A 25,444-nucleotide genomic window follows, 5' to 3' on the forward strand; every position below is an offset into this window, starting at 1 on the left:
CTTAGGCGCCATCTTCTTGAACCGGGCTTATCCCGGTGTAACCAGACCTCCTCCTATGTCCCTCTCTTAGCCTGGCCAGAGAGGAGAGCCTCTCTCCTCCCTGTTATTCCAATAATTCTTCCCTCTCCCCGTTTATTCAGATCAATCTCGTTTCGTGTATTCCCAAATTTCGATCGAGAAACTTTCTCTCTTCGAAATTGTTTCGAAGAAGATCGATTCGATTCATCGTTTGATATAAATATTTTAAAAGTCGCTTCGTTGAGATTGAAATTATTATCGACAGGTATATGTATAACTGTGATCGGATTATAAATCTTTGGCTCTTTCGAGATCGCGTCCGCTTTTTCCAAAAGCAAAGGTTTGAACAGAAATCTCGTCAGGGGTCCGACAAAAGGCGCGCTGGAGGCAAATATCGAGACTGTTAATCGCGTTCGAGGGTGGCTCGTGTTTGGGAACACGGTTGAAACATTGGGCTTGGATCGAGCAACGAGCTTGCATTGTGGGCAGAAAACCAGGACGGCGCTCCACCTTTTCTCGGGGCGGAATGAATGGAAACGAAAAGAACCGCGGCGAGAACCTTTTGTCTTTTAATCGTCGCCAGCGAAGGGGGACGGGCGAGGGTAGCGCGGCTGACAAATGGCAGCCGCCCTTTGCGGCTAATTCACCCCGATCCTCGATGGTTTTATTCCGTTTCCAGACATCTTTCCTCGCCCCTTTTCCAACCGACGACGATCGAATTGTATTTGTCCTCTGTCTTTGACTCGTTTTGACTGTCTTTTAACCAAGATCGCATTTTTCAAAATCGCTTTCGAAAAGTTTCTCCACTCTTCGATTCATCCAATTTACTCTTATTCCTGAGAGGTAAAAGGATAAATTTGTTCCCACCAGTCTTTCTAGTAGCATTCTATGGTAGCAGTCTGGCGACAACTCTGATCTGAGAAAAGATTCGCGAGAAGAAGATTTGGCGTTGTCTGCTCGTTGAGAGGAGGGAGGGAGGGAGGCGAGCGGAAGGTGGTCTCACGATGAAGACCTCGTTCTCGCCGCGTTAATTATTAGGATCGCGGGCCGGCCACCCGCGGCGGCCGACACGAATTCCGAAAGCTGATCGGCGCACGTCTTGGAATACGGGTGGTACCGGTGAAAAGGGAGGCAAGGTCGGCGGCGCGGCTTTGCCCCGCTTAGAGACAATGAGACGCCCCGCCGTGACCATCCGCATAAATCGTTTTCTTCCACTTCCACTCCCTGCGACAACCATCCGTGGTGAGAGATCGGCTTGATCGATCGCCGATTTTGCTCTTCCATCGTTCCATGCAATTTTCGGGAATTTTTTCCTTTTTTCTATAAATCACTTTGCGCGATCCGTCAGAGATCCGTGAGAGATCGACGATTTAAATTTTCTCGAATCGTTTTCTTCGATTCGCTTTTTGCGACAATCATCCGTGAGAGATCGGTTTAATCGATCGCCGATTTAACCTTGCCTTTCCATCGTTCCATGGAATATGCGAATTTTCGTGAATTTTTTTTCATTGCTGCGACAATCATCCGTGAGAGATCGGTTTAATCGATCGCCGATTTATCCTTACTTCGTGAATTCTTTCTTTATACAAATCGTTTTCTTCGACTCGCTTCCTGCGACAATCATTCACGAGAGATCGACGATTTAACGTTGAATTGTTTTTTTTTTTTACATAAATCGTTTTCTTAAGAGATCGGTTTAATCGATCGCCGATTTAACCTTGCTCTTCCATGAAATATGCGAATTTTCGTGAATTTTTTTTCATATAGCTTGCTGCGACAATCATCCATGAGAGATCGGTTTAATCGATCGCCGATTTAACCTTGTTTCGTGAATTTTTTCTTTATATAAATCGTTTTCTTCGACTCGCTTCCTGCGACAATCATTCACGAGAGATCGACGATTTAACTTTGCTTCGTGAATTTTTTTTTTTACATAAATCGTTTTCTTAAGAGATCGGTTTAATCGATCGCCGATTTAACCTTGCTCTTCCATGAAATATGCGAATTTTCGTGAATTTTTTTTCATATAGCTTGCTGCGACAATCATCCGTAAGAGATCGGTTTAATCGATCGCCGATTTATCCTTACTTCGTGAATTCTTTCTTTATACAAATCGTTTTCTTCGACTCGCTTCCTGCGATAATCATTCGTGAGAGACGATTTAACCTTGCTTCATGAATTTTTTTTTTTTTTTTACATAAATCCTTTTCTTAAGAGATCGGTTTAATCGATCGCCGATTTAACCTTGCTCTTCCATGAAATATGCGAATTTTCGTGAATTTTTTTTCATATAGCTTGCTGCGACAATCATCCGTGAGAGATCGGTTTGATCGACCGCCGATTTAATTGTCCTTGCCCTTCCATCGTTCGTTTTTTCTAATTTTACGGAATAACGAAAGTGAATTTATTCATCGATTATTCTCTTCGTTTCTATTTATGCTCTCCTATATGGATATATATAATCCTGACATCAATGGTTTACGAAAAGACGCGCTGTATTTCAGGTGGGTGGCATTTACAAACTGTCGATCGACTCGTCTGTATACCGCATCAACTCGTCGCCGTCGCGATATAAAACTGTCCGCGGCGAGCGTTTCTTCCGTCTTCACAGTTTTCGCTTCCTGCCAAGTTTCTCGTATCATCGACCGACCATCGCTGGAACACACGCGAGAAATGAATCCAACTTGTCGATTAATTCGAAGAGAATATTGAACAAATTTAATTTCTTATCAAATATAATCCCAAGAACCGAACAAGCGTAAACGTAATTTATTAAAATAAGAGGAGCAGAGAGGAGGTTGTTCTTCGAAAGAAATGTGTGAATCGTAAGTAGAAAGAATTTCTTCGTATCAGAAGAGTGAACACGATCTTTCTCTCCGATCTGTTTACATTATCTCATAGAGGCGACTGGCAGCGCCCTCGACATCTATTTCTGTGTCATCGGTGTACACAAACTCGATGAGGCGCGCGATGAGGGCCACGAAAAAACAAATTACAAATGATTCTTGACGGGAGGCTCGATTCGAGACGCCCTCGAAAGTGGATATTTCCGAGAGGCCCAACGTCTCTGTCCTTCTCTCTCTTCAACCGATGGTCGAGCGGAAGGACGGGGCGATAGATGGCGCGGTATGCCTTCGCTCTCTCTCCCTTCAACGGCACCTCTCTCGAGGACTCTATTTCCGTGTCATTGATATTACAATGCTCGAGAAGCATCGGGCCAAGGGAACACGAGCCGAGAACACGAATTATAATGACACTCGACCGCCTCCTCCTCGGAAGCAAACACGTTGCCCGCGCATAAATTTATCGGGGAGAACGACGTCTGGACGGTGTTGGACAGGACGAGAGCCGAGGTTGGGATGTTTCCTTCCAGGAAATTGGAGTTTGTTTTCGAACGGTCCGAAACTATCCGGCGTAGAAACCTTGTTATTCGATGGAAAAAAAGTATCGTGAAGTCTTACGTTACGATAATTGAAGAAGTGAAATAACCTCTTTATTTCCAGCATCCACGATGCTATTTGAAATTAATCTCTTTTCCTTTTATTGGAATTTTACAAAAATCAAAAAAGCTTGCTGCTCCCTTCACAAAAAAAAGAAAAACACATTCCAAAAGGTCTCTGTTCAACATGACTCATCGGTTACAATAAAATTATCAATATTGTCGTATTCGATGTTATTTGCAATTAATCTCAATCGTAACGTGTACGAAAATAACCCAACTTTTCCTTTTATTGGAATTTTACAAAAAAAAAAGATATGCTGCTCCCTTCACAAAAAAAAAGAAAAACACATTCAAAAAAGTCTCTGTTCAACGACTCATCATAATCTCAATCGTAACATGCACGAAAATGATATATATGACCTATTATTTTCCCTTCTATTGGAATTTTAGAAAATTCGAAAAATCTTATTGCTCCTTCCACAAAAAAAAAAAGAAAAACACAAATTCAAAAAGATCTCAATAATAACTTATTATTTTTTCTTTTATTGGAATTTTAGAAAATTCGAAAAATCTTATTGCTCCTTCAACAAAAAAAAAAGAAAAACACAAATTCAAAAAGATCTCAATAATGACCTATTATTTTTCCTTTTATTGGAATTTTAGAAAATTCGAAAAATCTTATTGCTCCTTCAACAAAAAAAAAAAAGAAAAACACAGATTCAAAAAGATCTCAATAATGACCTATTATTTTCCCTTTTATTGGAATTTTAGAAAATTCGAAAAATCTTATTGCTCCTTCCACAAAAAAAAAGAAAAACAAATTCAAAAAGATCTCAATAATAACCTATTATTTTTCCTTTTATTGGAATTTTACAAAATTCGAAAAATCTTATTGCTCCTTCCACAAAAAAAAAAGAAAAACACAAATTCAAAAAAATCTCAATAATGACCTATTATTTTCCCTTTTATTGGAATTTTAGAAAATTCGAAAAATCTTATTGCTCCTTCAACAAAAAAAAAAGAAAAACACAGATTCAAAAAGATCTCAATAATAACCTATTATTTTTCCTTTTATTGGAATTTTACAAAATTCGAAAAATCTTATTGCTCCTTCAACAAAAAAAAAACGAAAAACACAAATTCAAAAAGATCTCAATAATGACCTATTATTTTCCCTTTTATTGGAATTTTAGAAAATTCGAAAAATCTTATTGCTCCTTCCACAAAAAAAAAAAGAAAAACACAAATTCAAAAAAATCTCAATAATAACCTATTATTTTCCCTTTTATTGGAATTTTAGAAAATTCGAAAAATCTTATTGCTCCTTCAACAAAAAAAAAAGAAAAACACAAATTCAAAAAGATCTCAATAATGACCTATTATTTTTCCTTTTATTGGAATTTTACAAAATTCGAAAAATCTTATTGCTCCTTCCACAAAAAAAAAGAAAAACACAGATTCAAAAAGATCTCAATAATGACCTATTATTTTTCCTTTTATTGGAATTTTACAAAATTCGAAAAATCTTATTGCTCCTTCCATAAAAAAAAAAAAAGAAAAACACATTCAAAAAAGTCTCTGTCCAACGACTCATCATAATCTCAATCGTAACATGCGCGAAAATAATGACCTATTATTTTCCCTTTTATTGGAATTTTGGAAAATTCGAAAAATCTTATTGCTCGTTCCACAAAAAAAAAAAAAAAAGAAAAACACAGATTCGAAAAGATGTCTGTTCAACGACGACACTCATCGGTTCGAAGGAGGAGAGCAAAGGCACGAGTCATTCGATCCCATCAGAAGCGCGCACACACCGTATCGAAAGGAGGATGGATCTCGTGGGCCGGTTTACACGCGATGGACCTCGGTAATCCTGTGCGGCGCAAAGATCTCTCTCTCTCTCTCTCTCTCTCTCTCTCTCCTTCCTCCCCTCCGTTCCTCCACCGTTCGAGAAGTAGTCCTCGGAGAACCGAGAATGTTTACATTGGTCCGCATTGGTCGGGCCGCGCTTGCACCGCGGACACAAAGAGCGTTTTATAGTCTGGCGTGGACGGCGATGGACGTCAGAAATTCCACCCTCGTCACGGCGTGTCGCGGCCGGCGACAAAACACCACAAAGGCGGCCTTGTTAATTACAGCCGGCGTAACCGACACCGCATCTGCATCCGCCGTCGTTTTCCATCGAATCCATTGAAAAAAAAAAAAAAAAAGAGAGAGTCCGCGAACTCGAAACAATGGACAAGCGTGAAAATTGGCTGCCCCTCCTTGGACGACTCGAAGGGACGATCAATTAGTTGGAAACTTGTTAATCGAGTCAAGCCACCGAGTAAATATAAAATAGTTAAACGAATAATTATTTATTTTAGCTGGATTATCGTTTTGAAATTATCGATTCGAAGCTTATCGACTATTAAATTTTGCCTATCAGTGAGAATAAGTCGTATAATCCTTCGTTGTGTACAATCTTAACGAATTTATTAAACGAAGATATCGTTACAATCTGCACATATATTATTTAAAAAATGTTTATACGTGACGAATCATGATCATGATCTAAAAATATTCCAAAACGCACGATGAAACAGATCCAACTCGCGATCGGTGAAAAATGGATTATTGGAGAGCGAAGTTTGCGCCGAGCCGTTTTATTCTCGGGCCTCCTGTTTATACTGGGTGAGACAGAAATACGTGGAGTGTCGCGCTGGAGGAGGGACGCGAAACATCTGTCGCCGCGACTATTTTCGCCGCGCGATTACGCGGCCGACAGCGAGTGACAACCGCCTTCTCCCTCGATCATAGGTAACCAAGTTGACAGCGTCCAGAGACACTTCCCCATGTCGACCACCCATGTCTTCCGCCTCGAAGATCGACGTTTAATATTCCGTGGATTGATATTGGTCTGCCATTTGTCGAGGGGAGAGCACGAATTCCTTCCTTCGAGTATTTATGGACAGCATCGGGGGGAGCCAGGGACTCGCAATTTTTCCTTCGTTGGAGAAAAAAATAAGAACAAAAAAAGTTAGTTCGTAACTCCTTCTCTCGTATTATTTACTATTCGTGGAAAGTATTCGAACGTTCGCGGTCTTTGATGAACGAAACGATATATGTTCATATCGTAACGGTGATCTCGTAAAATCGATAGAATTTCTATAATTTTTCTCTTTTTATTACCATTCGGCTAGAAATATAAGTATAGAAATAAAGGTGATTTGCTTTACACCTCTTAAATAACAGTTTCAATCCAGTTTGAATTATCGTTCAATCAAATATATATAATGGAATTTTTACTAAAAAAGATATATCGAATATATATATAAACAATAATTCATATATTTCAAAGTTTCCATTATCGTAAATATAGGTATAAATTGGTATAAAATACCAACGATTTTCTCTATAACCGCTACTAATATAAAAAATTAATAATAATCCTAACTCGTAAAATAAAATACTGATAAATTTATTGACATAAAAACTGTTAACATAATGAAAACGATTTATTCTATTTAAAGAGTAAAAGAAAGAAATCAATCCAAAAGTTTCATAAAGTTAATAAAATTGAAATCCGAAAAGTCATCGTCACGACTCGGGTTAATTGGTCGGTTAGATTGATATTGCGGAGACTCGAAAATGATTTCGAGAACAACCGCTATCCGATCTTTATGCATACTCGGCGAGGATAAGCTGCGCACAGGAACGTTCGAGATGAAACACGAGCGGTTGATGAATGCCACTCTTGGAAAATGTGTAGCCAAGACTACGCACTGAACCTCGACTACCCTGCCCAATTTAGTTCCTAATCTGTTCTGAAATCAAACATGTTTTAACGTGTACAAAAATTAACCCCTCCTCTCGTTGGCCAAAACGAAATCAAGTCCAAAAGTAGCACTGCTCTCCTTTTTCCGCAACGCTCTCTCGGCTCGGTTTCGAGAGAGATCCCGCAGCGGGATCGGTCCGCGGTTTTCATTCAGGGTGGAGGGCGAAATTAAATCCCGCTCTCGTTCTGGAGAGGAGGGAACGGCAGCTGGGCGACCATCGGGGAGGGATAATGCCTGTTTACGAATCCGACACGATCGGCATCCATCGTTGGAATCCGAAAGCGTCTTCTTCGCGACTCTGTGCAGTCTCTCGTTCGAATCTCGAAAACACTCGTTCCACGAGAGAGAGAGAGAGGGAGAGCACAACCGCGTCACGCTTGTTGTTGTTGTCGTCGTCGTCTTCTTCTTCGCCTCCTCTTCTTGCGGAGGAAGGCGAGTCCCCAAGCTAAATTATTTCGTTCCAGTTTTCAGCCGGTTAATGCTGCGATGCGATACGGTTTTGTTCGTCTCAAGGGCTTTGCACAGCGAGGGATGGATGAATCGGCCGGTGGAACGTGTATATACGCTCACTTTTGGCAAACTGCGAATATGTCCAGCAGCGAAAAATAAGCTTTGAAAGGGAAAATATCTGATACGAAGAAAAGAGGAGAAGAAGAAAATTAGATTAATCGAGTGTCTCAAACCAACTACTAAACGCCAGGAGATAGAGACTCTTCGAAATTAACCACTCTGATTAATTTAATATCTAACAAAACACACGTGAAAATCGATGGAAATTCCCTCCCTTTGCCCGCCAAGTTCTTGATCGAGGGGGAGCCCAAGTTTCCCCTCGAAACACTTTTCTTCGTGCACGCGAATTCGCACGTCAACGACGCCATCATGCACACAGTTGTCTAGCCTCGTCGCGCAACATCTGTTACACCGAGGGGCTCGCGAACAATGAGATCGATAAATCGGGGGATTCACGTTTCGAACACGCTAATCATCGACGGTTGGTGTATTCCTTTCTTTTTTTTTTTTTTTTTTTGTTTGCTCTTGGGCTCGTTGGCGGAATTCGACCAATGATACACGAGAGAGAATACTGGGCAAACAAGCCCCTTCTTCTTTCTATTACGATAATAATAACCGAATCGGGATTACAAGAGAAGCTGGTGAAGCTACGCTGTATCTTATGGAAAAAATCGACGGTACCTGATTTATATGTAATAAAACCTTTGATCACAATCTAATGATAGTTTTTCTTTATTCGAAGACGATTCGATCATTCTCTTTTTTAATTAATTGATCGAGAAATCATTTGCGGAGGAAGAAAAAAGCGTAAAATCGATCAAGGAGCTATTTCTCTTTCTCGCGATATTATAATTACGATCGTGTCGCGAAAGAAGATGGAACATTCCTCTTTTATTAGAAATTAGAAACGAGAGGCAAGGAGCAGAAGAAGATCTCTCTCTCTCTCTCTCTCTCGAAAATGAGAAGAGGAAGTAGATGTTCGAGAGAAACAAAGGAGAGAAGAAAAGAAGGTGCGACCGTGCCCTGCCCCCCAACGAAAGGAAATTGCGGGCTAAACAACTTTCACCCCCGGTTGTTCGTATTATTTCCCATTGTTTCCCTGTAAACACTTTGGCCGCAAAACGAGCCGATAATCGCGGCTTTCGTGAATTTTTCCGTGACCCAGCACACGCCCCCCCCTCCGTCGACTCGAAACTCGGCGAAAACGCGCCGAGTCATCGTATTCCCAATTTGTATCGATTGGATTCCTCGTTCTTCTCAAACCGCTTCTTTCCCCGCCGAGAGAAAGAAGTGCTTCTGTCGGTGCTCGGTTGAGGTCACTTCTTGCGTTCCTCGCCGCGAGTTTGTTCCGAGTGATTCGCAACGGAACGAATGTCGCGGGATATCGATGCGTTTTGGATCGATGGCGGCGGATTTTCCTTTTTTCGTTCGTTCGTTCGTTGAGAATAGATTGGATCGTAAAAGTGTAAAAAGTTGCATTTATTTCGGATCTCTTTCATTACGAAAAGAATGAAAATTATCGTAGTGTTTTAGATAATTTGGGATAAGAATTCTTTCGCACGATCTTCTCTCTGTTTCCAATAATTGGGGAATAATTGAAACGATTAGTGAATCTCGTGTCGCAATCCAAGGGGCGAAAGATTTCTTCTGTTTCCAGGGTTTCCAGGTAAGGACGGCAAACACACAATGCGTGGTGGTTTTCAACGGCCAACTTATTATTACCGACTCGCCATTGTCCGACTGTCAACAATTAGTTTAAACGATGGTTCAACATCCAGCCGAACAATGCCACGCGCGCCTCGGGCTTCCTGGAAAATAGAAATTCCGTGGTTCCGGGAATACCATCCTTCCTTGCCTCTTTTTCTGCTTCCTTCCCCCCCAACTTTCGCGTGAAAATAACAGGCTACGGAGATTTAAGGAATCAATTATTGCCCACCTTCGAAATAAAACAAATGAATTATTCCATATCTGTATCGGTTTAAGAACATTTTAAAACACTTACTTAACGCTTAATTAAATATTTTCAGAGAAATAAATACAGAGATAAAATCTATGTGTTGTATGTGTTTGTAAGATAATTCATTGATTCTTAAATTTATATATATATATATTTTTTTTTAATAACTGAAAAAGTAAATTCTAATACATAAATAAATACACGCTTAAATAAATATTTTCACGAAATACGGGACGCGTGAAAATTACAAGTTCCATATATTTTTAACAACTGCATATATGTTGGCTGGTTATGCAGTCAGTGGTGAGCAATAAATGAGAAATATACGGATATTAGTTGAATGGATGTATTTTGACGAGTGCACGTGTCGAGCTAGAGAACTGAAGATCGAAGATAAAGCAACGTTCGATAATAAAATTATATATAAAATTTCAGTGAACTTTGTATTCCAATATATATATATATATATATTTACGAAATATGGAAATAAAATGGCGCAACCTTTATCGCGGAACCCCTCGACGAGCCTCCCCTTCAAACCTGCCCCTAAACCAGTGTCAAAGGAACGTCTCTCCACGCGAAATGCCTCTTAAGCCGGGCTCGTCGGACGACAAAAGACAGGGGAAACGAGGGTCCCGGTTGCATCGGATGGCATCTCTCTCTCTCTCTCCCTCGTCAAAGATGATACAAAATATTAATATCGCGCCGGTTTCCCTCATAACTCACGGGCCGATGAGCTCGTTACGCACGCTCCACGGCGTCCATATCCCGAGGGACGGGGATAAGCAAAAGGAGGTGGTCGGTTGCTGTCTTTGTGCTTTTTTAGAAGGAAGAAGGCTCGAGGACCCATCTCTCTCTCTCTCTCATCCTCCTCCCTTGTTCTCCATCCACGGGCCGACGTAACTCGTCAAAAATATTGTGATTGGTCGGCCATTGAGCGCGACTATTACCTGCGTTCCACAATGGAGAGGGAGAGGGAGATACGCAGCAGCTTGGCGAAACTGGGCTCCTCTCCTTCGATTCGGGGATTTGAATCAAAGAATATCATATTTTCGGGGTCGGTGGGCAACGTGTCCCTGGAACTTGGACAAAGGGACGACAAGGGTGGAATATGGATCTTCTTGAGGATGATTAGGTTCGACGTGGGGGGAGGGGAGGGGCGCGTTTTTGATTTCGAGTACGTGCAGCCTCTCCTCTCCCGGTATTACGGATCGATGCGTTTTAGATGTTTTTTTTTTTTTCCTCTCCTTTCCTTTCCTTTTTGTGGAAGACATTTTTCGAATTGGCAACTACTTTGATACTCGTTATTTTTGGGCTTTTCCATATGTCGATTCTTGTTCCTTCGCGAAGAAGATGTATCTCTCAAATTTTCGATCGAATTGCCGCGAAGGGAGAAAAGGTTTCGTTCGTTAGGCTTCACCAGAGATTCGCCTAATAGACGCTTGAGTTGAGGCTTGATAAATCATTGGAATAGTCGCTCGATTCGCAGACAGATTTCGAAGGGGGGGGATGGAAACGATCTTAATCCCGACAGAGGCGGAAGACGTTCCTTTGGCGAACCGCGGGGGCGGGGTCGGTCCTTTGGCCGCGATGATGTTGCAAATTTAATCATCTGCATACTTGCCGATTACACGGAACGCCGATCACAGGGGTCGCGCCGCGGGGGTTGCTCGGCCCGAACTCCGTTTACGTTCGCATACTTTGTGCATCCGTGGACGAGCCCATAGGCGGCACCGTCCATCGCCGGAAGCAGGCCGCGAAATCTTTCCCGCTCCTCACTTCTCCCCTCTTCCTCCAATTGCCAAAAGCAAAATTTCTACTTTTTCCCTCTTTCGATTTTTCAATCCCCTCCGCGTTCGATAATAAAATGGTTAATTTTTCACGAATTATCGATTGGTTGTTGCGATCTTGGTATATTTTAAATGAACTCGTAATAATACGATTTTTACATAACGTAAATAACAAATACGCAATACTACGAGATCTACTACGAGAAGAAATGTATTAAGAATTAATTATCGATGTATTTTTAATTACACTTGGTATATTTTAAAATGAAGCAGATACAATGTTTGTTAATTATTTGTTTACTTCCTCGTTACGTATATTTTTATCTATTCCAGTGAAAGAAAGGAAAGAGAGATAAAAATTCGAAAGATCACTTTAAATCGATCTATTTTTTACCTACCATTTATCATACTATTTTAATATATTTTAAAACGAAGTAGGTATAACGTTTTGATTCCAATGCTAATCAACAATTAATCACGATAATGAATTTTTACACGATCCTTTCGTTAAAATGAAAATAAGAAATTAAGAAATGAAACGCCATAAAAATGGCGGAGGAAACGATTATTCAATTATTCAAACTGCCAGCCAAGGATTACCGAGTATTATCCTGTTGAATCGAAGAAAGGGCGACACGTTTGCAGATACGATATTATTCCGCGAGGGTGGGAAGGAAAGCAGGGGTGACAAGGAGCAGGACTGGGACGACACGAGAGCAACAAGTGGTGGATGGCGAAACGGTGGAGATCGACGGATGTCAAGTCGTGGGGAAATAAAAAAGTCACCCTTACTCTTCCCTTATTCGCAGGGGGGCGGCGTGGCTAATAAAGGCCTGCGACAACAAGCGACAAGAGGGGATCTCTTTGTTGGTGGAAGGAGAGGAGGGTTGAACAGGAAGAGGCTTAAACGCTCCTTCAACGACGCAATGCTACTTTTATCGGCCTCCCCTTTTCTTTCCCCGACATGCTTCTTTTTTTAAAACAGTTTTCGTAGACTGTTATGATCAATCTCGTTTCCGTTTCATCCTCGAAAAAATTTCCCTTCCTTCCCGACCTCCTCGCGCCGATAGCTCGAGAAAGAAGGGGAAAAAGGAAAGAGAGAGAGAGAGAGGGGGGGAGAAAAAAAGAAAAGAAGCACGAGTAGTAGCCGGTATTTAATTAATTCTAGATCGGAGAGCTTTGATCGGAATATCGCGGGCTCACCCTGACGGAAAACAAATCATCCGCAATTGCCGGCTGCTTAGCGTATTACGTAAAAACCAATTACGCGGGAATGCCTCTGTTGATTGGTGGAGGGCGGTAGGAGATGGAGGGGGTGGGGGGTACAGAGCGACGTAATCGGGATCGAAAATGGCCCGGGGTCTGTTGTTCGAACGGAAATGTAGCCGATGTAGCCGAAGAAGAGGGTCGGTGGTTGGCACGTGTCACTTTGAAGAACGACAGAAGGGGGATGTACGCGCATGCAACAATTTTCCAACTCGATCTCGTTAAGTTTCCATTTGCCAAATGCAGGCAGAAGGCCCTTCTTTTCGTTCGTGATTTTATTATTCTTAATCTAAAATTTCCATATCACTTGATAAACCGCTTCTCGGAACGGAGGGAAACTTTTCTTGAAAACGCTGAGATGGCGCCACAAGGAGCGACAAGAATTTTTAATTCGACCAGAAAAAGGGGGAGGAGCCTGAATCGCGCACGAGATTTCAAATATTATCTCTCGACGATTGCACGCCCGAATTTTAAACGTGAAATTCCTCGCGCAAACAAAACAAAATCCAATTTCGACCATCCCCCTCCTCTCCCCCTAATTAACACACGCCCTTCCCCCCTCCTCCTCCCACGCGATTTTTCGGATAATCCCTGGATCCTGGAAGGAGGAATTCGCGGATCGTTAAAAACTCGTAAAGCTCGTGCAATTTAAATAACCGGATGCCACCAGCCCATTACGGGATCGGAATTCGACGAATCCCGTGAACGGCGACGGGTCGCGCGGGAAATTACATCACTCGGCGAAGAAATTTCGCGAGATTGGGCCCGACACCCCTCTCCCCCCTCTATCTTTTCGTTTTTCGGTTCTCGGAGGCTCGAGCTCAACCCTTGTAATGCGGCGCGGTAATCCGAGGCAGGGCGTAATTCATATTGTCGTTATACGTGATCCCAGGCTTGATTGACCAATAACGGAGGAACGGATGGATGGCAGGGTCTCTCACGAGGCACGAAGTGGAGGAAGGGAGAGACAGGTGCTGGAATTACTCGCGCGCTTAATTGTTTCTTTCCTCGATTTTTTTTCTCGCGATTTTCCTTGGGAGGAGGATCCTTCTCCGTTATTTTATACAGGATACAGGATGAATTTAGGGGAAGAGGAAGAGCCTTCTCGGAGGAGAAAGATGCCTCGAAATAGAGTTTTAAAATGGAGAGGATGAGAACCGGTGGCCGCGCAAACCGCAAACCGCGGCCCAATATAATGAGATTTAAATTACTGTGACATAGTGTCCTTTTTACGCGGAATCGCGGCGGCGTCCAATTAGGGATGGGAGATTTGATTCCCGAAATAATCATCGATCGGTGCTCTCGATCTCCCCTCGAGATCTCCTTTTGTTTGTTCACGATCAAATATTTTCATTATTTCGACAACACCCGAAATTCGTAGGCTCTTCGAAACGAAAAAAAAGAAAATCTGATCTGATCGCAATCCTTCTTATACGTCTCTAATTTCTTAACGAAATTGGAAATAATTTCGATCGAACGACGAAAGATCAAACTCGCGTTGAAAATCAAACGAGATATATATATATTTCTTCGATGAAGGAAAATTGAAATTAAATTTGAGTTGAAATCGACGTAAGTCAGATTGGTTTCTATCTACAATAAAAAATAAATTTGATTGTACGAAAGGACTTTAATTTTTCAATAATTTATACAATTCAATGATAAATAGTTTTGTACATTATTTTAGCATGATGGTGCATTACAATTTAGAATTTAATTATATTTTAATATTACTTTAACGAACAATAATTTGAATTTTTATCGATCTATTAATTATATATAAACGCATCTGAATGAAATCGTGATTGCGCGAAACGATCCTGATTAAAATAAAATTCTCTAGCTCGGGTACACTTGAAATTGAAATTTAGATTACGAATTAACGGTAACGCGATTTCCGGAACGGGAATATTATCCCGCGAATTAAAACGGATTCGATCGCTATCCGATTCCCATCGGGTCGTGAACACCAGAAATATTAAACATCTATTCGAGCATTGATTCTCGCTCGAGCGAAGTAGTTCATCGGTCGAAATCGATTTCTGATATATTTGAAAATGGCCCCGATCCGGCTCACTACTTCGATTGCGAGGTAACCTTTTAACAAACTTTTCTCTTTCGTTGTCCAAAATTCTTTGGAGCAATATGGAAAGTTGGATTAGGGAATTTTAAAAATAAACACCCGGCCAAATTCCAATTCAACCCGTATCTGGAACAACACCGGTAAACTCGTCGCCCATTAACCCGTGTCGCCCTCGACGCTCAATCGGCCACGAAAATCGGCCTTCCTCTTTCAAAAAAAAAAAAAATTCGAATTAATTTTTAGAAGAATACGAGAGAATTACTACGATCACAAACAAAAATTCTTCCGGATATGTTGGGAGAACCAGTATATATCGTTTCTATCAACACCCCCTCGCGATTCTTCTCTACGGTCGCGTCTCTACGAGGAGAGCTCGTATCATCGCGTTCATCTAAATTGAGTCACGATACGCGTGAACAAGTCGAGTGAGTGTATACGTAAAAGAGGGAATGAGAGAGAGAGAGAGGGGATCGATGATTATCGAAATCAATATGTGCCCTTCGATCCTTGGCGATCGACTCTGTTAGATAGACCGAGCGTTTTTACCTTTAAAATTTCAGATCCGATCTAATGCGGCGTTTTCGAGGGCGTCGAAACGGAGGGGGATAAGATTCGATCAGGAAAACGCCCCTCCCTCGATAACAATTCCGATAACAAGTTGAACGTGACGCGTTTCGCGACCGTTTCTTCTTTCTTCTTTTCTTCAATCCATTATATTGGTGGGCATAATTTCGAGAGAGAGGATGGAAAAGGAACGAATTTTAGTCTTTTTTTTTTCTTTCTTCGTTATCCCCCTCTTTTGGAAAATGTAAATACGTGTATCCTGTTAATCTCTCGAAAACGTTTCAAATTACGTTCTCTTCGCCGATTATATTTATTACAAAACAAATTCGTAAAGATAAAGCTTGTTATTACATTGAAATTAAAAGGAAGTTGATACGGAGGAGGAGGAGGAGGAGGAGGAGGAAGTTGACGGAGGAGGAATCAAACACGATCCCTTTTTCTCTCTCCCCCGCCGCCCGCTCCTTTCGAGTAATCGATACCTCGTTTACGTTCCCATCAAATCCAATTTCTTCGAAACGGTATCCTCGATACAGATGGCGCGTTTAATAACGAATAATTCGGGTCTTAATCGGCTTCGACGGGTTAATTGCAGTGCAGGTACAAATAAGTTAAAAGTTTCAGTGAGACGAGCCACCGGTAAATTATATGGATTAATTTAACCCCCCGGATACTCGATAAAAAAAAAAAAAAGAAATTTGTTATTAAGCCTCGCCCCGTTCGACCTTTAAACGATGTGCTTATTCCCTTCTCGTGTATCCTCGGGGAAAAAGAAAGATTACACCGCATCTCAATAATCATCATTTTCAACCCTTACCTCAGATATCAACCCTTTGCCTAATTTTCTTTTTTTTTTTTTTTTTCTAAAGCAACAACTTTTCACAAAATAGATCGTTGTTATATAAACGGTTACGCAAAGTATTCATCTGAAATTTTATCTATAATTTTATTATCGGAACGGTTGCCTAGCACCGTCCTACTAAAGTTGGTATCCTTTTGTTGTTGTTTCTTCATCACACGTCGCTCATCATCACGCGTGTAACCTAAAATATATCCTAAATCCGTGCATTCATCGTTCACAAACCAGCCGACGTCAAGTTCAAATTATATTCGCTATCTTTCTTCTTATATATAATTTCAAACAATTTTACCCGCTTGTTCGATGAAGTGTGAATTTAAAATTTGGAGAAAATTGTTTCAAGAATGTTGGAAATAATTTTTATTTGTCTCGATACAACAATGGGATCGTCTCGCGGATCGTCTCCAACGACGCGCCACTTGTCACGCCACTTCGTTTAACTTAATTGTCGGCCCTTCTTTCCCGCGTTCCATCCTGGATCTCATCGCTCCCCCAGATCCGTTTCTTCTGCCTCCCTCCCCCCCCATATTTCCAGCCTCGTCATCCCGCTTAAATAAAAACCTCCGTGATTATGGACGTCCGTGTCCTCCTCGATGTATATTTATATCATCTCTCTCTCTCTCTCTCTCTCTCCTTCATCCCTCTCCAGTTTGATCGATGGTTGGAACGTTTCGCTGCCTTGCCCCGTTTAGGATAATATCATAGGAGGAGGATAAAGGAGGATGATTCTTCCGGTGATCACAGGCACGGTTACAGTGTAACTTTTTCTTTTCACGGTGGCGATAACGCGAATAACTGTGTGATTCTTTCTTTTTTTTTGTCACCGGAAGGAATTCTATATCTCTTCTTCTTTGATGCGGAGAAATTGATCGAGAATTTTGTGCGTATGGAGATGGTTTTAATTAAGATTTCATTACAGAATGTGAAAAATGTCAGAGAGAAAAAGAGTATCTGTCTGACTTATTCCTTTCTTTCGAAAATCGTTCTCTTCTTCTTCTTCTTTTTTTTTTTTTTTTTTCGAAAGAAAAACCGTGCTCGGTCGAGTGGCGTCGAAGACTCGTATCCTCGACAGTGAAAACAGCAACTGGAAAGAAGCTTTTCAAGAAGACAGGGGGAGGGGGAAATAATTATCCGCTTAGACCGGATGAATCTTCGGCTTGAAAAATCTCTACCTGCGATGCACGGATAATTTGGCGAAACGAATAGAGATGACGGAAGATGTTGGAAAGCGAAGACTTTTCCCCGTTTTCTACGTGGATAACAATGGGTTTATTTTTGCCTGGATTGCGCAAACATTGTTGAATTTTGGAATCGCGTTTTCAGAACGATTGTCGAAGGATTTGGAATTTGGGAACGGCAGTCGCAAAGAGAGTATAACTTTATGCGAATTCGAAATTGTGATCTTAGATAGAATCAAGCTGCTACGATTAGGGTTCGAGCGATTTAACTTGGGCGAAAGGGAAGAAACGAGCCAAAATTTTCTTTAATCTCGCAAATTATCGCACAATCAAAAGTTACCACGATGAGAGTTCATCTAAACAAATAAAATAAAATGAGCGAAAGAGAATCAGAATTTTCTTTAAAGCTCACTCTAAAATTTCATTATATATTTCAAAATTCCAAATTATCGCACAATTCAAAACTCATCCCAAAGAGAATTCGTCAAAACAAATGATTTCGAATCTAACTTGAGCGAAAGGGAAGAAATTTTCTTTAATTTCCCAAATTATCGCACAATCAAATAAAACTACGATGACAGTTCATTTAAACAAATGATTTCGAATCATATATTTGAAAATTCCAAATTATCGCACAATTCAAAACTCATCCCAAAGAGAATTCAAAACAAATGATTTCGAATCTAACTTGAGAAAGGGAAGAAATTTTCTTTAATTTCCCAAATTATCGCACAATCAAACAAAGCTACTACGATGACAGATTCATTTAAACAAATGATTTCGAATCATATATTTGAAAATTCCAAATTATCGCGCAATTCAAAACTCATCCCAAAGAGAATTCGTCAAAACAAATGATTTCGAATTTAAGTTGAGCGAAAGAGAAGAAACGAGTCAGAATTTTCTTTAAAGCTCACTCTAAAATTTCATTATATATTTCAAAATTCCAAATTATCGCGCAATTCAAAACTCATCCCAAAGAGAATTCGTCAAAACAAATGATTTCGAATCTAACTTGAGCGAAAGGGAAGAAATTTTCTTTAATTTCCTAAATTATCGCACAATCAAACAAAGCTACTACGATATACAGTTCATTTAAACAAATGATTTCGAATCATATATTTGAAAATTCCAAATTATCGCGCAATTCAAAACTCATCCCAAAGAGAATTCGTCAAAACAAATGATTTCGAATTTAAGTTGAGCGAAAGGGAAGAAACGAGTCAGAATTTTCTTTAATTTCCCAAATTATCGCACAATCAAATAACTACGATGACAGTTCATTTAAACAAATGATTTCGAATCATATATTTGAAAATTCCAAATTATCGCACAATTCAAAACTCATCCTAAAGAGAATTCGTCAAAACAAATGATTTCGAATTTGAGCGAAAGAGAAGAAACGAGTCAGAATTTTCTTTAAATTTTCTTCAACGGGCGCTATTATATTTCAAAACAAGATGTTCTACTCGCTTTCCAAAAAGTATATACTAAAAAAGAAATAATCATAATTAAAGAAGAAGCTTTAGAGAGTAGCCACACCGTTCTCACTTCTCCCCCCAAAAAAGAGGAAAAGGTCTATGCCCTTGGTTGGAGGAGATCGCATGGACAATAGCGAACGACACCGTCCCCCGTAATCTTCCCTTCGAACCGTCATTCCGGAGCAGTGTCGCGCCGCTGTCGACTCGGGGGATCACAGCTAATCCCGTTACGCTTTTGCGGATCGTTGACGTGATGTCACCGACCGGTGTTCACAATGAGGCTCGGTGACTCGGCTCGAATCGGCTTTCGAAAACGAGGGAGGGTCGAGAACTGTCACTAGGAGGGGGACAAGTGTCACCTGTCCAGGTATACACACTTGTGCGCGGCCACTCCACCGAAACGATCCCGACGAGCGCGTGTCCCTTTCACGGCGCGACAAGTGTCCCTTTTTACGGCGACAATCGTGCGGAGGGTGGCCAGCTTTACCTGCGGCCACGCGCGTGATCGGACAGGCAGACGCGCGATTTTCTCTTTTCTTTCCTTTTTTTTTTTCCCAATCCCGCTGACGATTATTATGACGATATTACGAAACACTATAACCTGCGAATTTATTTCTGTTTCAGGTAAGCGAGATTCTTGCTTCACTGACCAAATTGGCGGTACTAATCCGCTAGGGGCGCTGCTAGCGGCCTAAATCGACGAAGGTGGGGGACAGAGAACTTTCCAATGTCTTATACACCACGATAATAACACTGTAACGCGATCGCATATATCGAGACACGTTCCGGTACGTCGATCGAGAAGAATAATCGGGGTGTTGCGTGGCACGAGGACAATGTCGATGGCTAATTTATGAAGATCGGGCGAGAGAGTGACGGCTATCCTCGAAAATGGAAGATCGGTTAATTAGCGGCCGGTTGGCTAATGCATTCCTTTGTCTACGCTCCTCGGCCGCGCGGGTTATCTGATCGGCCGTTGTTGCCGCGTCGCTGGCCATCTCCTCCTCCGCCTTTCGAAACGCGCCGTTCTCCGATACATCTTTCGAATCTTTTCAAATATGAACGCGTGAATCGAGGAGAAGTTGGAAGGTTAATCGTTTTGCTTTCTGAATTGGATTTTCTTTCTTTTTTTTTTTTTTCTGAAATTGATCTTTGGCCAGAGAGTATCTAGTTTGTTCGAAGATCTGGAAGAAAGAGAGGTTGGGGCACACCCAGCACGCTTGTGTTCTTTGGCTGGGTCACGAGTTTCGCTTTCCACCACCGGTTGCTGACACGAACACCGGCTGATTTAATCTCGCGCCGTTATAATTATTTATTTGCTAATTAACCTTTCGACTAGCAGCCGTTTTCAAACGCCGCCTTTCGACACGCGTCGCGCGAGACTCTCCTCTCCTCGCCTTCGACATTCCTCGCCATTTAACGCGCTGCTCGAATGGTAATTAATGCCGCTTTCAGAAGCAACGTGGTTTCTATTAAGAGGTCGAGGAGAAGCCTTGTTAACATCTAGATCACCTAATGCAAATATGACGGATACTTTTTTAAGAAATTTAAAAAATTAAAAGAGATTCAGAAATTTTATCCTGTAATATTTTTTAAAAAATTGAATAATTTAAATAAATAAAGTAGTCAGGAATTGTCAATTGCATCGGCATAAATGAGAATATGGTATTTCTTTAAAAGTAAAATTATTTATTAAGAAATTATAATTAGCGAATTCTATGATATTTTCTTTTCTGTTTAAATAATTAAATAAAATAATCGTATCGGGAGACGTAAATTCAGAATAAATATGATAAGTAAAGGCTGGATAGAAATACGGACTCTTAAACAGATTCAGAAATTCTACCCTTTATAATATTTTTCATCTATTTTGATAATTGAATAAAATAATCGTATCGGGAGACGTAAATTCGGAATAAATATGACAAGTGTAGACAGAAATGTTGTCTACGACTAAAAAATACGAATCCTCGACCAGAATCAAAAATATTCTCCTGTAATATTTTTTAAAAAAAATTGAATAATTAAATAAAATCGGGAATTGATCGACGAATGACAATTTATCATTAGAATATAACTAAACCATATCTTTTTAAAATTAAGAATTATTTGTAATTAAATAAATACTCGTACGGGAGAGAATCCTCAAAAAGATAATAAAATTTTTAAAAAATTATGATTAATTAAAACTAAAACCTACGAATCCTCAAACAGATTCAACAGTTCTAATATAATATTTTCCATCTATTTAAATAATTAAATAAAGTAATCGTATCAGGAGATATAAATTCAGAATAATGAAAATAAAATAGAATTATTTATAATAATTGAACGAATGCTCGTACGAGTATAGATTGGACAGAACAATACGAATTAAATAAAGCAATCGTAAGCAAGAATTGATCGATTCGCACGACAATTTCAAACACGAGAAGAAAATTTCTAATTTTTCGAAAAACCTCTCTCGATCGTAAAGGAAGGCGAGCCATCCACGGCAGATGAACAATTAGTCGATAGTCTAACGAACGATGGATCGATGATGCATCCACGACCTTCGACGATAAGCGGCTCGAAACGAGAAAAAGGAAAGTAATCGATTCCTCGCGCGGGAAGAAACAAGCGTGAACTAGCGTCGATCGAACGACGAGACGATCTTTTTCCTTTTCTTTTTCCTCCTTGCGCGGGATAATTACACACGATGCAACGGTGACGCCGTTTCTACAAGATTTCTCGGATAACTTCGTGGATGGTTGATGTTCCGGACAGCGAAGATGACGAAGATTGGTCGAGGGATAAAGGTGGAGGTCGAATATTTCTGGAATCGTGAGAAAATTATTGTTTTCCTCGATTTTTCAATTTTTTTTTTTTCTTCTAATTACCGAGTATCAGCAAGTATTAATGCGAGTACTAGATCAGAGTTAATAATAGAATCGATAGGAACAGTGAGAATTATTATTATCGTGGTTTTCATTCTTTGAAAATTAGAAATACCAGTCTCGAGATTATAATTGAATCGAAATAATATAAAGTACATTTTAAGCGTTGACGAGGATAAGTATTATACACTTCTGACGTTAAAAAAAAAAAATCATCCATCATTTTGTCATCGATGCAATCCTGATACGAATTTCTGATTTATACACGAAACGGTTGAGCCGTGGAAAATTAATTACATACGAAGGACGACGAATGCGACACGAAAACCGATGCGACGCGATAGCATACCTGCAATTACCACGTTCCCCTGTTTAACTTCTAATTTACACTTAAAGTGCATCGAGTTATTAAACACTATCGTTGGTGATTAAACTTGTCCTGTTACATACCGGGCCCCGGTACGCGGCTCGAAGATAAAAATAAGCGCTTCGTTCACCATCATCCACTGCTATCCGGTAATTGCCTTTTAATCATCGTGCGCGACATCAGATGTTCGATGTGGCAACCACTTTCGACAAGCCACTTTCAACTTTCCATTTTTTTCCTTTCCTTTTTTTTTTTTTTTTTTTTTCCTTCGAGAAGAAGAAATTCGAAGTCTTTAAGTATCTATTCTTATATAAAAATATATAGATTTCTCTCTTTTAAATTTCTTAGAGACTCGAACTTTTTTCTTTTCGTAACGTGGCAAAGATTTCTAATTGCAATCGACACAATCGTGACGATGTAATCTGTATCCATCGTTGCTATTTGACGGAATTAAAAACAAAACTACTGTCTACTTGTAACAAATACGAATTTCGAAAATCGAAATTTCGTTCGAATAATTTTACATAAAAATTTGTCCAAAAATTGTTATCTAACTAGATAAATTCCCCAAATCTGAATCGTGGAAGTGTCGTGGTGTCATTTAACGATCAATGATGCATCGATGTTGTGGGTTAAATGTCTCTATAGGCTAGAATAGGTGGATCTTAGTTTCTCATCCTCCGTGGCGAGTTGGAAAATGTTGCGCCTCGCCACGTGGGAATTCGCGAGAAAACGCCTCGATCCCTGTGCAAGTTCACCTGCGCCACGATTAGACGGAGGAATAGTTGGATGGGTTGCAACAACTGTTGCGGTTTTCGTGCGCGTGTGCGATGATTGCGGATTTTCACCCAAACGCGGATCGATCGGCATACACAAGTAAATGTGAATGTGTATTTACTTTGATCAACAAAGTTTCTTTAAATCGATCATTCCGATATAAGTAATATTCTACTGAAAGTGAACATATTTGTCAGGAACATATATAAACTTGTAGTTTAATCCTATTAAAATTAGAAAAACTTTGAACCGCTACAACTCCGAGGATAGTGAACTTATGTTAACGAATAAGTGATCGTTAGAAGCGCGAAAGCTTTCTCTTTAAACCGTTTTTCATTTATCTCGATACCACTTGCGATTCCCGAGTTATCGACGTATAAAGAAAAAGATAATTTTTTTTATTATCTTCGTACTCGACGGATCTCTCGCTCGCACCATATTTGTCACGTAGTTGAACGCCGTTCAATCCTATTAAAATTAGAAAAACTTTGAACCGCTACAACTCTGAGGATAATGAACTTATGTTAACGAATAAGTGATCGTTAGAAGCGCGAAAGCTTGCTCTTTAAAACCGTTTTTCATTTATCTCGATACCACTTGCGGTTCCCGAGTTATCGACGTATAAAGAAAAAGTAATTTTTTTTTATTATCTTCGTACTCGACGGATCTCTCGCTCGCACCATATTTGTCACGTGGTTGAACGCCGTTCAATCCTATTAAAATTAGAAAAACTTTGAACCGCTACAACTCCGAGGATAGTGAACTTATGTTAACGAATAAGTGATCGTTAGAAGCGCGAAAGCTTGCTCTTTAAAACGGTTTTTCATTTATCTCGATACCACTTGCGGTTCCCGAGTTATCGACGTATAAAGAAAAAGTAATTTTTTTTTATTATCTTCGTACTCGACGGATCTCTCGCTCGCACCTCGTCTCACTGACCTACGCTAAATTCCAGACAAGTGACACGCACGATTCCTGGAAGAACATAGTGCACAGGATTTTCAGAAAACGTGAGCTCATCCGTAATTTAGAATATAATTTAGAATAGGCATAGATGGGAGAGTGAGAAATTGATTTTACGAGAATGAATGTCGAAAAGTCGAACCGATTATAGAGGGTTGGAAGGAAGTCGTGAGAAAGTGCTAGGTTGCGAAACTTCGAACACCGTGGCGAGACGAGTACGAGGTTTAGCAACGTATGATGCATTGTTTCGTCGAGAAGTTTCGAAAGCGAGCAGCAGGTTTGGGCTAAGAAGATACGAGTTCTATCGCGCACGACGAAAACGATCTTTTCATTACAACTTGTTGAACGTAGCTTATTCAATCGAAACTCATACAACAATTGCAACTATTATCATTTTACATACATCGTCATTTACTATATTTACTTTTTATCCTTCTTATTTTGCTCGATATTATCCGATTAATGGTTTCACGAAACCATCGACGTTTTCTTCGACGATCTTATCAGAGTTGCGCGCAAAACGAGCGTGCTGACAAAGAGATCGAGGACGACGACGACGACGACGACACGGCATTGTCTGATAATGCATTAACGCTTAGCAGATCGGAATATTAGCATAGCATACGCCCATCGCGTTTGAATTGAGAGACGGCGGCCCCTCGCGTGGAAACAGAAGCGAGGAGAAGGCGTCCCAGCGTCCCTTTGTCATGCTAATACGCTCCTGGCATCCATCTCCCCCCCGCCCGCTCGGAGATGACTCTGCACCGTTTACGCTCAGCGGACGACGACGAGGCCCCCAGAGACAGCGACCCGGCTTCCGGTCGCCCGGAATTTCCTCCACGAGTTTCCCCTCGCGTCGCCTCCCTCCCAGACTCTCGAAAGTGGTCGCACGTATGATCGGGATGGAACGTGACAAATAGGAATAGTTATAGTTTTCTTCTTGCACGATTCGACTACTAAATAATTCACAGTCGACATCGAGGAATACGCAAACATGAAAATCATTCCCTGAAACCTTGGGTGGAGCGCAAAACGGTCTCTCTCTCTCTCTCTGTCAGAGTGGCGTCTCCACGGTCTGCCATCCTTCACAACTGGGTCCCCCCTCCCTCGGTTGACAGTTGACACCGCTTTGACAGTGCCTCGCGCTCTGCCATTGTGCGTACCCGCGCGAGCGTGCTGCCTCGCCATTGTTATCTCGATCATGCGTCTTCCTCCACCGTCTTTCTCTCCACTCTCTTCGCTGCCCCCCCGTCCCTTTCAGAAATCCCTTCCGTCGATTTATGAGCGTCTTTTCCTCCTCACTTGGCGAGTAAGTAAGAATAACAGACCGTACACGATATTTTATTTTCGTTCGTACACGAATAAACAGAGAGTCCAGTCACCTTTCCATTAATTAACCTTCCATCTTTTAATCATCTTTAAATAACCGCCACTTCACATACACTTTATGGATAATATCTCTGCCGTGTTTCGGCAATTGAGTCGAATGAAAAAACGC

At 40.7% G+C, this 25,444-nt stretch overlaps 1 protein-coding gene across 1 annotated transcript in view; it reads left to right on the forward strand.

Annotated features, from left to right (window-relative positions):
* The window catches only part of LOC105735485 (uncharacterized), a 171,399-nt gene extending 151,684 nt beyond the window's left edge, over positions 1-19,715 (forward strand). Inside the window, exon 4 of the mRNA XM_086911297.1 lies at positions 19,588-19,715. Coding sequence (XP_086767423.1) covers positions 19,588-19,658 — 71 coding nt within the window. The 3' untranslated portion in view covers positions 19,659-19,715. The remainder of the gene's footprint in view (positions 1-19,587) is intronic.
* The last annotated feature ends 5,729 nt before the right edge of the window (positions 19,716-25,444 follow it).

This window comes from Apis florea, unplaced genomic scaffold (genome assembly GCF_048593485.1).
Source record: "Apis florea isolate Af1SG1 unplaced genomic scaffold, ASM4859348v1 contig_3203_pilon, whole genome shotgun sequence".
NCBI classification, from domain to species: domain Eukaryota; kingdom Metazoa; phylum Arthropoda; class Insecta; order Hymenoptera; family Apidae; genus Apis; species Apis florea.